General features: G+C 45.4%; 2 protein-coding genes across 4 annotated transcripts in view; one reads left to right on the forward strand and one right to left on the reverse strand.

Moving 5' to 3' along the window:
- The window catches only part of SLC3A1 (solute carrier family 3 member 1), a 32,180-nt gene extending 29,248 nt beyond the window's left edge, over positions 1-2,932 (forward strand). The window contains exon 10 of the mRNA XM_084793150.1: positions 2,312-2,932. Coding sequence (XP_084649276.1) covers positions 2,312-2,755 — 444 coding nt within the window. The 3' untranslated portion in view covers positions 2,756-2,932. The remainder of the gene's footprint in view (positions 1-2,311) is intronic.
- Positions 2,933-3,333: 401 nt separating this feature from the next.
- Positions 3,334-13,575, reverse strand: part of PREPL (prolyl endopeptidase like) — a 30,734-nt gene continuing 20,492 nt past the window's right edge. For all 3 annotated transcript variants that reach the window (XM_084793149.1, XM_084793148.1, XM_084793147.1), the window contains 7 exons: positions 11,843-12,040; positions 10,108-10,283; positions 8,317-8,533; positions 5,580-5,729; positions 5,074-5,197; positions 3,823-3,896; positions 3,334-3,497 (listed from right to left, as the gene is read on the reverse strand). In XM_084793149.1, the coding sequence (XP_084649275.1) occupies positions 3,408-3,497; positions 3,823-3,896; positions 5,074-5,197; positions 5,580-5,729; positions 8,317-8,533; positions 10,108-10,283; positions 11,843-12,040 (1,029 nt within the window). In that variant the 3' untranslated portion in view covers positions 3,334-3,407. The remainder of the gene's footprint in view (positions 3,498-3,822; positions 3,897-5,073; positions 5,198-5,579; positions 5,730-8,316; positions 8,534-10,107; positions 10,284-11,842; positions 12,041-13,575) is intronic.

A 13,575-nucleotide genomic window follows, 5' to 3' on the forward strand; every position in this document is an offset into this window, starting at 1 on the left:
CACTTTGTAGACCAGGTGGGCCTTGAACTCACAGCAATCCGCCTGCCTCTGCCTCACAAGTGCTGGGATTAAAGGCGTGTGCCACCACGCCCGGCTGACAGAAGTCTCTTAAAAAGAGAAATTCCTAAACAAAAGAATAAGATGAAGGAAAGATAAAATGAGGCTTCAGTAGGATGTTGAGACAAGGTAGTCATGTGTGTGAATGGGTGAATTCATGTTAAAAGATAAAAATATTCAGCTAAGATTCAGACAAAATCCAGATATGAGAGACAGCTAAAAGAAACCACTGCAGGCAACTGTAATGGAAAGAAAGCTTGCAATGTGACTATCAAAAGAATGTGCACTTTTTGATCTAGTAGTTTTTCTCTTAGATATCTGTATCGATGAATATCCATGTATGTGCAAATGACAAATATGCAAAGTCTTGCCCGTGGCACTGTTTGTAAGGGCAGAAGTGTTAGAAATGACTTCTGTGTCTATCCAACAGAAAAGCCAGTTCATTAGCTCTTGGGATTAAGATGTAGCTCTTAAGACAAAGAATGGTTGCACCAGTGAGAGGTCACTCTTTGCTTTTGAGACAGGGCTTCTCCGTGTAGCCCTGGGTGTCCTGAAACTCTCTGTCTGGATGAGGCTGGCATTGAACACACAGAGATATGGCTGCCTCTGCCTCCTGAGTGCTGGGATTTAACATGTTAAACTACAACATAGGATGGTGCCATGGTCTGTGTAAGATACCTACATGTGCTTGCAGAGGCACAGGCTACCATTAATGACACCTAAAAGAGGAAGGAATGCCATCAGCCATCATGTCCTGTCTGTCTCTCAAAGGAAATCTCGAAGAAATCTTTGTCTTGTATATATTCTTCCTGCAACTGAAGTTTATACCATGTGTGTGCATTTCCTACACAAACAATGACTTACAAAAGTGGGCTTAGAAATATTTAATAGCAGACAAAATAGAATTCAATATGAAAAGCATTATATGAGAGAAATGCAATTTTCAGACAGTGAAAAGAATTGAATAGTCCACTAAAGACCACAAATCTTTATGCATGTTAACAGAAGCTCCAAAACACATCAAACAAGTACTTTGAGAAATGCAGAGAAACAGGCAAGTCCACAATTACAGAGAAGGAGTTTAAACGAAAGTAGATGAAAAGAATAGCTCACGGGGCCTCTCCCGTGAGTGGCACTGACCCTGAATCTCATGCATTATCTAAAGCTACCGAGAGCGAGTGATGACACCGACACATCACATACACACACCAGAATGAACATCTTTAAATACACACCCATTAAATACACATTACTAAGCATCTACCCACAGGAACAAGAACAAGGAGACGATGACCACCACCGCCGCTGCCCCAGGAAACGCGGCCAGCAAGAGTGTGTTCAGTGAACATTACTGTTGATTTGGCCACAGCTACTAATAATTTGGCATTATGTATCGAATGTTCACACTCTTTGACACAGGCATTATCTGCCTGATAATCTATCTTCAATAAACATTATAAAATATGGAAGGAGGGTAGTGAAATTGTAAGATAATACTAGAAGTGCAAATGCTTACAAGGAATGGGAAGGGGAGCTACGGTAAAACTATTCAGCAGGTTATTCCCGGCGTTTCAGTGACATCGTGGTACGACAGAACAGAAACATGCTTATGAGAAAAAGAGAGGAAGGAACAGTATTAAATAGGTATGTTTTGTGTAGCTGTGAAATAAACCCAAATATTTAATGGGCAAAACCTATCTTGTATGGCTCGGGGGGGGGGGGGGGGAACAAAGGCAGAAAGAGCAAACGTGGCCTTCCTGACTTGCATCTTAGGCTCCACAGTTTGCAGTGCTCTTCCCATCGACAGCGGCCAGAGAATCCATGTCTGTTGGACCCATGATCTCTGCACAACAGTGCCCCTCCACCTTACCTACAGATGCGAGCAGCCAAGCTGCGCCCCAAGGCCCCTGTGACAGTGGCCTTTTGTACCTGACAGTTACAACTCAGCATAGTGACTTCATTCCAGCAAGTTAAATTATCGAGGGGGGGGGTCCAACCTGGCTTCTGCAGCAGCACTATGATGTGGGAGCAGTGCACACACCGAAGTGACTCCCAGAGCAGCAGAAAATCTGCATCTGTGATTCTTATCACTTTAGGATAAACTTTATCCTAAAAAGGCTAGGATAGCTTTATAATTTGGCAGCTATTTACTTATTTGGGCAGTTACTTTAAAGGTCAAATGGAAGCAACTTTTCTGGGGAGGGGGATAATTCTTAAAGTAAAATACTTATGTGAACATTCTTCTTAAAAATAGGTCCAAAAGAGCCAGCCGAGCTCAGCGCTGAGGCTGTACCAGGACTTGAGCCTGCTCCACGCCAACGAGCTGCTTCTCAGCAGGGGCTGGTTTTGCCTTTTGAGGGAGGACAGCCACTCTGTGGTGTACGCAAGAGAACTGGACGGCATAGAGAAAGTCTTCATTGTGGTTCTGAATTTTGGAGAATCATCAACTGTGCTAAATCTACAGGAAATCATTTCAGATCTTCCTATAAAACTGAGAGTAAGACTAAGTACCAATTCAGCCCTCAAAGGCAGCGATGTGGACACGCGCGCCATTTCTCTGGAGAAGGGAGAGGGAGTCATCCTGGAGCACGGCACGGAGACTCTCTTCCATTATCAAGCAGCTTTCCAAGACAAATGCTTTGTTTCCAGCCGCGCATGCTACTCCAGCGCCCTGGACATTCTGTACAGCCTGTGTTAGGAAGCTCCGCAAAGGATGGCCACCCTGCATCCTGCGGGCCTTAACGTATGTGCAGCTGCCGCCACCGAGTAAGCCTCGTGACGGCATCAGCTTGTAGATATTTCTGCAGTATGGAGGCAACTGCTCTAGGGAAGATTTTCCAATGTTTGAAAGAACAATAAAGTGTTTAAAAGCTTATTCCAAAACACTAAGGCATTTAAATATGAAGCATGCTATTCTTTCCTTAAAAGTAGAGTTGTAGAAGCTGCAAGGTGACTCATAGCCACAGTGCCTAAAAAAATATTTACTAGCAAAGAGGAAGGACACTGAATTGTAAACTGGCCAAAGAAAATGCTATTAAAAGACACGAGGTTGTTGTGACTGGAAGGGAGGCTTGCTCTCTGCTCCCCTGCCCCAGCCCTTCTGGCCCCTTCTCCTCTCCACCCCACCAGCGATGTACTGGGAGCACAGCCGAACCCACTTCCCCGGGCTAAGGCTGTGTGCTGGTGGGAACAGGACAAGTGAGATGCCCAATAAGCAAAATTTACATGAAAAAACAACTTTAAAAAAATCATGTAATAACTTAAAAAAAATCTCCCTTTTGCTAAACCAACTGGAAATAAGACTAGTTATTATTTCCACGTGTTTCCAGTTTCCAGCTGAAGGCGGCAGTTCAGAATTTCAGGTATTTCTTAAGATCCTCGAAAGCACTGGTGCTGTCAAGTCCAAGTTCCTCATACAGGAATTTCATCTGGGCTGTAATCTAAAAGAACCAGACTTGAGAGTTAGACAGAAGAATTAGAATCCCAGTGTTCCCTAGTCTGTCTTTAACCAAGCTAAGCTGACCCTGGAGTCTCTAATTCAGGACAAGCAAACACTTTGTAACAACAAGACCCAGTTATCCTTAGCAGAGCTCTGTCACGGGGACGAGGGCAGCCTGGGAGCACAGTGGCCGGGGGCGAGGGCAGCCCGGGAGCACAGTGGCCCTCCCTCCTGCATGCTCCTGGCATTTGGGAAGCAGTCCTGCCATGGCCGCTGAGAGCCTTGAACACAACATGCTGTCAGTCCATGGCGGATGGGGAGCATACCTTTTTGTGAGAATCCTCAATCACATGATTCCCTCCAGGCTGAATATCTAAAATAATGTTGGGGGGCTGATAGCCTGAAAGAGTTAACACAACAGCAGTCAGATCTTCTGAAAACTGAGACTCACTTTCCTTCCTTTTGAGTACTCTACTCAAACAGCAAAGGAACACAGAACCAAGCTGCCACCACCAGCACCACCAAAGAGATGGGAGGGCAAAGGGCAGGAGGCCAGGGCAAGCAGGACACCGAATGGCTGAGGAGTCCGGGTGCCTGGACTGGCACACAGAGAAGACTGTGATCTACAGCACAGGAGGGGTCAATGGCCTGACCTAGACGGGAGGTCAATGGCTGTGACCTGGGAGTGGGTCAAAGGTTGTGAGTAGGAGGGAGTCAGTGGTCTGTGGAAACACCAGCTGTAGCAACGAGGAGTGGGAACGGAGGTGTCCAGGAGACTTGGACTTATAGGTGGGTCCCTCCTAATTCCAAACCCAAAATGTATTAGGAGGCAGATTTCAGGCAAAAAGAAGAATTCTCTTTTTTAAAACGACTTTTTTATCTTTTGTTTTCAAGTGTATGTGACTGTGTAAATTTAAGTGTCCCACAGGCATGCAGAACCCCCGTGGAGCAGAAGAGGGCGTCAGATCCCCTGGGAGTAGAGTTACAGATGGTTGTAAACCACCATGTGGGTGCTGGGAACTGAACCCAGGTCCTCTAGAAGAGCAGCCAGTGCTCTTAACCGCTGAGCCATTTCTTCATCCCAGAATTCTTATCTAATGAAAATGAATGATCTTTTTTAAAGTTCTGTTTTTGTTTGTGTGTTTGGTTGGTTTGGTTTGAGACAGGGTTTCTCTGTGTAGCCTTGGCTGTCCTAGACTCATTTTGTAGATCAGGCTGGCTTGGAACTCACAGAGATCCTCCTGCCTCTGCCTCCCTGAGTGCTGGGATTACAGGTGTGCGCCACTGTGCCCGGGTGAAAACGAATGACCTGAAAGCAGCAACAGGATAGCACAGTAACTGTTAGATGAATGAATCTATGTGTGCAGACCTCCACGTTGACTTTTTGCCTCGAGTCCTGCCTGCTCTATTTTAACATCACTCCTGAAGAGGCGAGGCAGTTGCAGCGAGGTGGACTTTAAGTGAATAGTCCGCATAGGAAAGCTTGTTCTGCACTGCAGGCAGGTGATCTGGTCTGCACATGAAGTGCGCTGTGGCTGAGGGCACCCCCGTTAGCTCTTGGTTAGGCAGCCTCCTACCTTCACCTGCTTCCTTAGTATGCTCTGCAACGGCTTCCTTAAGCTTCTCAGTATAGCTTACGATTCCTTTCAGCGGTACTCGCTCGTCATTTTCATAAGCTGTGATATGAATTGAAGGGTAAGGCTAAAAGAGAAGAGATGCACAGAGTTTATATTCCTCCATGACTCCTTCCACCCTACAGACCATCTGTCCCCAGGTGCCGGGAGGGTTTGCTAATCCCATACTCTTGAGCAGGCCTCAGCAGTATGGTGTCAGGCTGCCTGGGACAGCCCTTTCCTGTCCAGGGAGACCATGACTGATCTGATCTCGTTATACTGGGCCAAAGGGGTGAGAAGGCTAGTCTCTGAGCAACCGTGGCGTGTGAGCAGTCATGACTCCAAACAATGACTGGGTATCCTCAGCAGAAACAGCCTCTTAGAGCCCCTCAAGTCTCGTCTCTGCCAGTGTGTGCCTTTCAGCTGTCTTCTGTTGCTTCAGGACAGCGAGGGCAGCGGTGTCCCCCTACCTGAGGCTTAATGTTCTGACAAGGACAGTAGCGCTTTATGTAGTTCTTGTGTGTCTCGTCAGACGATGGGTTCCCCCATTCTTCTAACTCTTCCAGCGTCAGAGGGAGTGTGGTGTCCATCATGGTGTTGAGGACATCCAAGAAAGGTGCCTAGTCAACGAAAAAGAGAGCCAGACCTACATATGGACTCAAAGGTGAAGTGAGCTTCACACGAGTTCCCCGTATACATAAATATCCAGGTGTGAGGGGACCCATCTTAGGCTTAACTATAGCTGGTAATTCACAGATGGCAGAGAGCTTTCAAACTTCTTAAAAGCTATTTACATAGCAAGAAAGAATTTACCTTCTAATTTCACAATTTTTGTTTTTAATTTGGTGCCTTTCCCCCCTATTTTTACTCACACAAAAGTAATGAATATAGTTCTGCATTCATTAGGATGGCATATATATAAAATATATATATTAATATTATACTATTAAAAACCTCACAATAATCAGACAATTTAAAGTTGGTGATGAGATGGAGAAACTGTACCACTTTCACACTGTGGGCTAGAGTGTAAATGGTTGTCACTGTGGCAAAAAGCATGGTGGTCCCACAAAAGGAACAAATGAAGGTGACATTTACCTTTTGATCTAGCACCTCCTTCCTAGAGATATGCCCCAAAGAGCAGGAGACAGGGTCTTAAAGTGATACTAGGACAGTGAACAAGCAAACTGTGGTCAAACATGTGGACTGGAGTCCAGGGGCCTCTGCATGTGGTGATGTCAGGGGCAGCTAAGTGTCAAAGATAAGTTCAGCATGACACCACTTACAAGAGGTGACCACACAGACAGGGCACTCAGGTAGTTTTAGGAGTTGGGGTCAATGCTATGTGTGTCAGTTTTGAAACACAACATTTGCGATCAGGAGACTGACTGCATAATATAGTAAATGTCTTAACATTCTTGAGCCATACACTAAAAATAGTTATGACACTAGATTTTGTCACCTAGAAAGTTTCAGAAGGGAGAAAAGCGCCAACAGCATGTAAAGTCCTTCTCCTGCTGGAATTCTGTAGCAAAGCTCATAATTAGTACTCTGGTAAGATCTGGAAAACATAAAAAACAACTACTGGCCCTAATTAGTACAGGAACATTTGTGAGGGGCTGGAGAGATGGCTCAGCAGTTGAAGAGCACTGGCTGGTCTTCTAGGGGACCTGAGTTCAAGTCCCAGCACCCACATGGTGGCTCACAACTGTCCATAACTCAGTTCCTGGAAACCTAACACCCTTTTGTGGTCTCTGAGGGCTCCAAGAATGCACGTGAGACACATATACACACAGACACATGCAAAACACCCACACACATAAAATAAAAATAAGTTAAAAGGCATTTAATTAAAGGACTGGTGCTTTTTACCTAGAGTTCTATCTACATTTTGGTGTACGTGCTTTCCAGCTTTCACTCACAGTGTCATTAGCAAGCATAGGGAGCGGTACTCCCCGGCCTTCGCTAGCCTTGGTAGGAGGGGCCCACTGTCCTGCACCATGGTGGATCTAATTTAAGAGACGCGGGCTGTCTCCCCAGTTTTCAGAAGCAGCAAAGGCAGTGTGAGGTGCTCTGTGCTCACCAGGGGCAGCTTGGCTGGGCCAGCTCTGTTCCTGGCTGTGCAGCCTCCAGGGCTAGTTCTGAACACACTCACTCTTACCTAATGCTCCAGTAAACACTTCCGGCTTCAATTAGCCATAAGTTTAGGTGCTTATAGTCAAAGGCTTTGGCTCATACACAAACATTTGGTGTTGAATATTTAGGCTATGCTTAATTCTTCACTGTAATGAGCAGCCGAGATAAATATCCGTACACATGTATTTCTGGTTATTCCTAATCTCTAAAATTCAAGGTTAGCTGCATTTTATATTGTGAGCGATTCTGCTATTATCTTTGTGGCTAGGTTTATTTCCAATACAAAGAATATGTAAACAAAACAAAACAAAACCAACAGATTTCTATATCAAATTATTTAATACTTATTTAACTTACCACTTCTTGTTCCACATGCACCCACCCACGGACGCACGCACCCTGAAAAGAATTACTCTGACCCGCCCCAGTCATTAATTTCCAGAGCGCCTAAGCAGGAGACGGGAGACGATGGATGTGAAGCCAGATGGCGTGGACAGCTTCACGGACTAGGGGAACACTGCAGGACACGTCCAGAAGTGAGTTCAAAGGACAGGCCTACACCAAAAAGACCAATGGAGTATCTACGCCAAGTGTGGCGGTAGTCTACACTTAACGTCTTGGTGCTTAGGAGGGGGAGGGGGAGACTCTGAGCATGAGACTGACTAGCTGTACAGCAAAAAATAAACAAAGCAAAATAACGCTGTCTAGAAAAAAAGTCCCTGAGTACAGGGATACAATGTGGCCGGGCTGCCTACTGTCACAGATGAGGCGTCAGAGGACAGTCACCTGGACTCACGGGACACTCCAGCAGACTTCTGAAGCCACGGCACACCTATGCGCTGTGGCTTTCTAAGTGTTCTGGCATAAAGAAATGGCTCACTGGGGACAGCCATCAGTCTCTCAAAGGAAATTCTGCAAAATCCACAAAGGTTACTGTCAGGGAAGATTAAGATAATTTCACAGGGAGTCACAGTTCATTTACATTTAAAGGCTTTGATACACCTTAAAGGGCCAACGGATCCCTCTTTGACAGTGGCACACCTGCCCGTCTGTGACCAGCACAGGACTCACCTCCAGGGTCACAGCTCTCAGGAGCTCCGGCTTGGAATTGCACAGCGCTCCCACAAGCACCCCTCCAGCACTGAAAGCGCTCAGCGTTGTTAGACTTGGCTGAGAAAAGCCTTGGCTATGAAGTGTCTTAATGCAAGCCTCTAAGTCAGCAAGGCCATTGAGTTTTTTTGTTAGGCGGCCATCAGCATGCCACTGGAGGCCCAGCTCACCACCACCCCTGTAGTGGAAGAAAACAAAAGCGATACAGTAGAGGTCAGCAAACTCTACCACAGGCCTGTGTGTGGCACGCAAGTTCAAAATTGCTGTCATGCTTTTCTTTTTTTCTTTTTTTTCAGCAGGGTTTCTCTGTGTAGCCCTGGCTGTCCTGGAACTCACTCTGTAGACCAGGCTGACCTTGAACTCAGAGATCTGCCTGCCTCTGCCTCCTGAGTGCTGGGATTAAAGGTGTGTGCCACCACTGCCTGGTGCGGTCATAACAGAAGAAATGAATATGCAACAGACACTGTGATTGGCCCGCAAAGGCCTAAACTACTAGCGTGTAGCCCATCCTAGGAAACAAAACAAAACAAAAAACTGGCAACTGTCAAGATAATAAAAAACTGATTCAATAAATATGTCTGAATGCCTACTGACTACTTCCCATAGACTGTTCAAGAGCAGACTTTAAACATACACATAAGCAGCCCGGCGTGGGGGCACATGTCTATAATCCCAGCACTCTGGAGACAGAGGCAGGCGGATCTCTGTGAGTTCGAGGACAGCCTGGTCTATAAAGTGAGTCCCAGTCAGCCAAAGCTACACAGTAAAACCTTGTCTTGAAAAACAAAAATCAAAAGAAAACCAAACAAAAAAACACATAAGCTCAGAGAGGCACAAGGAAAGCAGTCACCAGACCCCATGGCTGCTGCTGTAACATAAGCATTTGAACTTTAGCTGAGAGATGAAAGAGGTTAGGGTGTATGAGCCCAGAGGACCACTGCATGGGAAATGACACTTAACTACTTGTGAAGGAAACTAAGACCCAGATAAAACAGCATGTGCCAGGACACGGAGGGGCACAGCATGGCATCCGAGGGCACGAGGCCAGGGGACGCCCTGCAGAGAAGCCAGATCATGAGAATTTTACTGACAAGTTTGGATCTTGGTCTGGAGATAGAGAGGCGGAGAAGGTTTTAAGCAGAAATTAAATAAGGGTGTTTTGAAAACAGAATAAAATAGGAATTAGATGGGAAAAAAGAAGCCCAGCTTAAAGACGCCCTGTCAGAGAAGCCTACGTTAGCTGCACTGATGCGCATCACCTGTAATTGCTGCGCTTGAAGGGCCATGAGTTTGCGGCTACAAAGTAAGAGCCTGTCTCAAAAATTCTAAGAAGAGAAACCTAAATTCAGGAGACGTACATAGAAATAATAGAGGAAGTAATCAAGCACAAACACTGCTCCATCTATTCACAGGTCCTAAGACTACTCTGTTGTTATTTGGATCCAACAAACCTGCTGTGTGAGTCAAGACCCCCGGGCTTCGGAATATACACATCCAAATACGCACGGCAAAGTGAGCTTCTGCCCCTTAGTACACTGGGTTTTGCTTTGTTTGTTTGCTCACTCTGGTTTTTTAAGACAGGGTCTCACCATGTAGCCTTCAGCTGAGGTCCGCCTGTCCTTGCCCCCTGAGTGCTGGGCTTAAAGGTGCGTGCCATCACACCTGGTCCCCTACTATACTATTATTGTAGTCGTCATCGTCGTAGTCACAATGCTCTGACACTCATCTGCCAGGAGAAAGGTGCTGACTCACCTAACATGGCAATATGCTAAGATCCATCCGTCATCCACCAAGACCCGCCTCTCAGGCCTGAAATTCATTTTCAGATCCATTCCATAAGCTCCGTACACGTGCACCAAGAGGGGCTTCTTCTGCAAGTCCTCAGAATCCGTTTTGTGAAAAACTGTCATTGGCACTAACTTCCCGTCCTGGAATGAAGAATCATGGGCGGGTGAGGTGGCACCTTTGCTGTCTCTTCTCTGCACTGCGTGGGACCAGGACATATGCCAGGCAAGGCTCTGCCACTGACGTCCCCCTCGCAAGGGGAGTTGTAAAGTGGCTTGTCCCTAGTTTAAAGTATCAAGAGTGCACTCCGCAGCATGTTGCTTACTGGACACTAGCTTTGTGAGGTGATGGCATCTGTAAACATGGTTCGGGGCTTCCGCTCCCTGCTGGCCTATAATTAGCCAAGAGAGAGCTGCAGGGCTGGCGCGAACATTGGCACAGCTTCTCTCAGAGGGACAGTAACTTTGAAGGGCACTCTTCATTGCCCAGTACTAACTAAATTCCTCTGGGTCAAGCCAAAATGTCTATTCAGCTTGGAAATTTTAGTATAACATTCTGTCTATGCCTCAGGCTACATTGTGACAGTTATCTTTGAATATTTACAAATACGATGATTTAAAAGTCCTACCAGCTTCCATTTCCTCACTCCCAAAACTGTCTAAATGCTCAACATTAGTACATGAGCCCTCGTGCAGACCAAAGTGATGGCTATTGGCACCCTTCAAAGGCCTACAGAACTTTATTAATGTAAATAAAATTATTTACTTTATACGTGTGGATGTATGTCTGCATCTCATGTGTGCACCGCCCTCGGAGACCAGAAGAAGTCATCACATTCCCTGGGGCTGGAGTTTCAGATGACTGTGAGCCAACAAGTGGGCACTGGGGAGAGAATATGGGTTTTCTAGCTGAAAATAAACCCTTTCTCCTCTGACTGGTTATGGCCGTGGTGTTGTATCACAGCAACAGAAGCCCTAACTAAGGCAGCCGCGTTACCTGACACAGCGCTGCTTCAGAGAGGGAGCCTGACTTACTGCTAAGGTTCCTTCACCACGTTCCCAGTGGACTCTGCATGCTTGCCTTTGTAGCTGTCAATGCATTGCTGATGATTTCTTCAGCCTCTGGCACTACAGTGCAGCCTCATCAAGGCTGGACCTGTATTAGTCTAGTCTCCTATATCCAAGGGTTTGCTGTACTTTCAAAACTATTGCCATAACTCTATACCAACTTTGACTATTTACTTTTTATTAATTCAACTTTAAAATTCACAAATAAGTAAGTGAAGTGAAAGGCTTAGCATTCTAGAGATATTTTTTGTTGTTGTTACAGTTTCTCTTTTAATGATTTATTTTTATTGATGTGCATTGGTGTTTTGCCTGTATCAGGCCCTGTAGAAGAAGCTACAGACAGTTGTGAGCAACCATGTAGGTTCTGGGAATTGAACCTGAGTCCTCTCAAAGAGCAGCCAGTGCTTTTAACTGCTGAGCCATCTCTCCAGCCCCATACTAGAGACTTTTAAATCCATGTTAAAATTAAAACATGCCTGTTAAAATTAAGGGAAAATCTATGTTTTCCTAAAATCATCTGGACTTGATTTTGTAAGGGACTTGAGAAAAACGGTGCTGATGCGGCCCCAAAGCTGACGTCTGGCACAGTGCACTCTCAGTGTCTGTGAGGTGGAAGCAGAGATCGCCACACCTACCTTGCTTTTGGCTTCTATGCGTAAAACCCGACTAGTCTTTGTAATGGGATCTTCATGACCAGTTTCTTCAAACAGTTTGCCTTCTGCAAATTTGTATATGTAATACTTTGGGGGTCTTATTGGAGAGCAAAGCTGGAAGGGGCAGCTCTTTGGGTCAGAATTTGTATCCATTATGAATCCACAGGCCCAAGGAGGGAGCTGAAGAATAAAAAATGTTTTTTACTAGTTAATATTAAGTTTCTGAGTCTGGTCCAAACATGATACATCATTTAAGAATTACTTCATTGTGACAAAATAGGTTTCAAGTAAACAAATAATGCCCTGTATCAATTACAAATAAGATAAAAAATGCAGGAAGCAGGTTTATCTATCATGACTCTAGATTCACATGAAATTTCTCTGGCCATCAAGTTTATCTGGGGATACAAACTTGGGTGGCAAAATGACCAAATAGCAAATGGAACAGTAACCCTGGCTGAGCAGCAGCTCCTGGCCTGCTCTTTCAGAGCGTGAGGACCTCACGAGGATGCTGAGTGATTTTCCCACCAGTCCTCGGCCTGCTGCCTGGACAGCCAGTGATGAGAGTTATTATCCTAGGGCCACAAACGGGCGCAGCAGCACTGAAGCGTTTACAATTTGTTTCTAACTTTAGCTTCGAGGCAACCATTGTGCAGAACAAAACCTTTCCAGGCACAATGACTTGGAGAGACTCAGAGCTATTATGCTCAAGATTCTTAACTTTAAGAAAAAAGGCAAGGAATCAAAATTTATTCTCTTAGAGCAGCAGGGTCCAGCGTCAAGCCTTCCTCTAACACCCCACTTACACCTTTTAAAGAAGCCTGGTAAGCAGGTTGACAGAGTGCTCGAAAGGTACTGAGGGTAAGAATGGGGAAAGAAAATTGCCTTTCTTCTTGTGAGTAATTGTAGAAAGAGCAAATTCCTTAGAAAATCAGAGGTCTTGGCACAGCAACATCACTGGCGGGCACTACTGGAAAGGGAGGAAGGGCTGGGAGCATCGAGAGCAGACTTCCTCCTGCAGGTCCCGCAGCCAGAGAGCACAGTGGCCAGGCACATTTCCCGCAATTAACTCAGAGTCTATCTCAGAAAACTAACCAGAACACTCATTTGCAGCTGATCTCTATTTGAAAGAGAGAAAACTAACTGCGAGTGTAGGTACAAGATTCCTTGACCCACAGGGCCGCAAGGTTTGTTATGCCTTCAGGTATAACTTAACTACAACCATGAAATATGTTGTTTTAGTTTTAGGACAACTAATACCGACAAATCCAAGTGTGGGACTTTTTTCCAAAACCAAGGGACCAAAGTTAAAGCTTTAATGGTAACAAGAACTGTTCCAAGGATGTGGACTCTGAAACATTTGTCCAGTTGATACAGAAGTGTTAACTGTCTCAAGAGCATGTCAAGCCATGTTTTCTACTGAGCTGTAATGCACTGAAAGAAACCTGGCCTGGAAATCGACTCTCCTCAAAATATAGCTGATGACAGCATAGAGTAAAACATTTCTTGGGTTCAGGGTGGGGGTGATGTCTGGCTCAGTGGCTATGTTTATCCACTATATTCAAGGCCTTAGGTTTGCTTCCTAGTATTACAATAAACCATCCTCAATTTACTTCCCAGATAGTATAATAAAAAAAAATTCAGAAAATACTCATGACATGATGACCAACAATAAGAAGTAAATTTATTCCCAGCACTCAGGGAGGCAGAGCAGG

Source organism: Acomys minous (assembly GCF_964271855.1).
Source record: "Acomys minous genome assembly, chromosome: 8".
NCBI lineage: Eukaryota > Metazoa > Chordata > Mammalia > Rodentia > Muridae > Acomys > Acomys minous.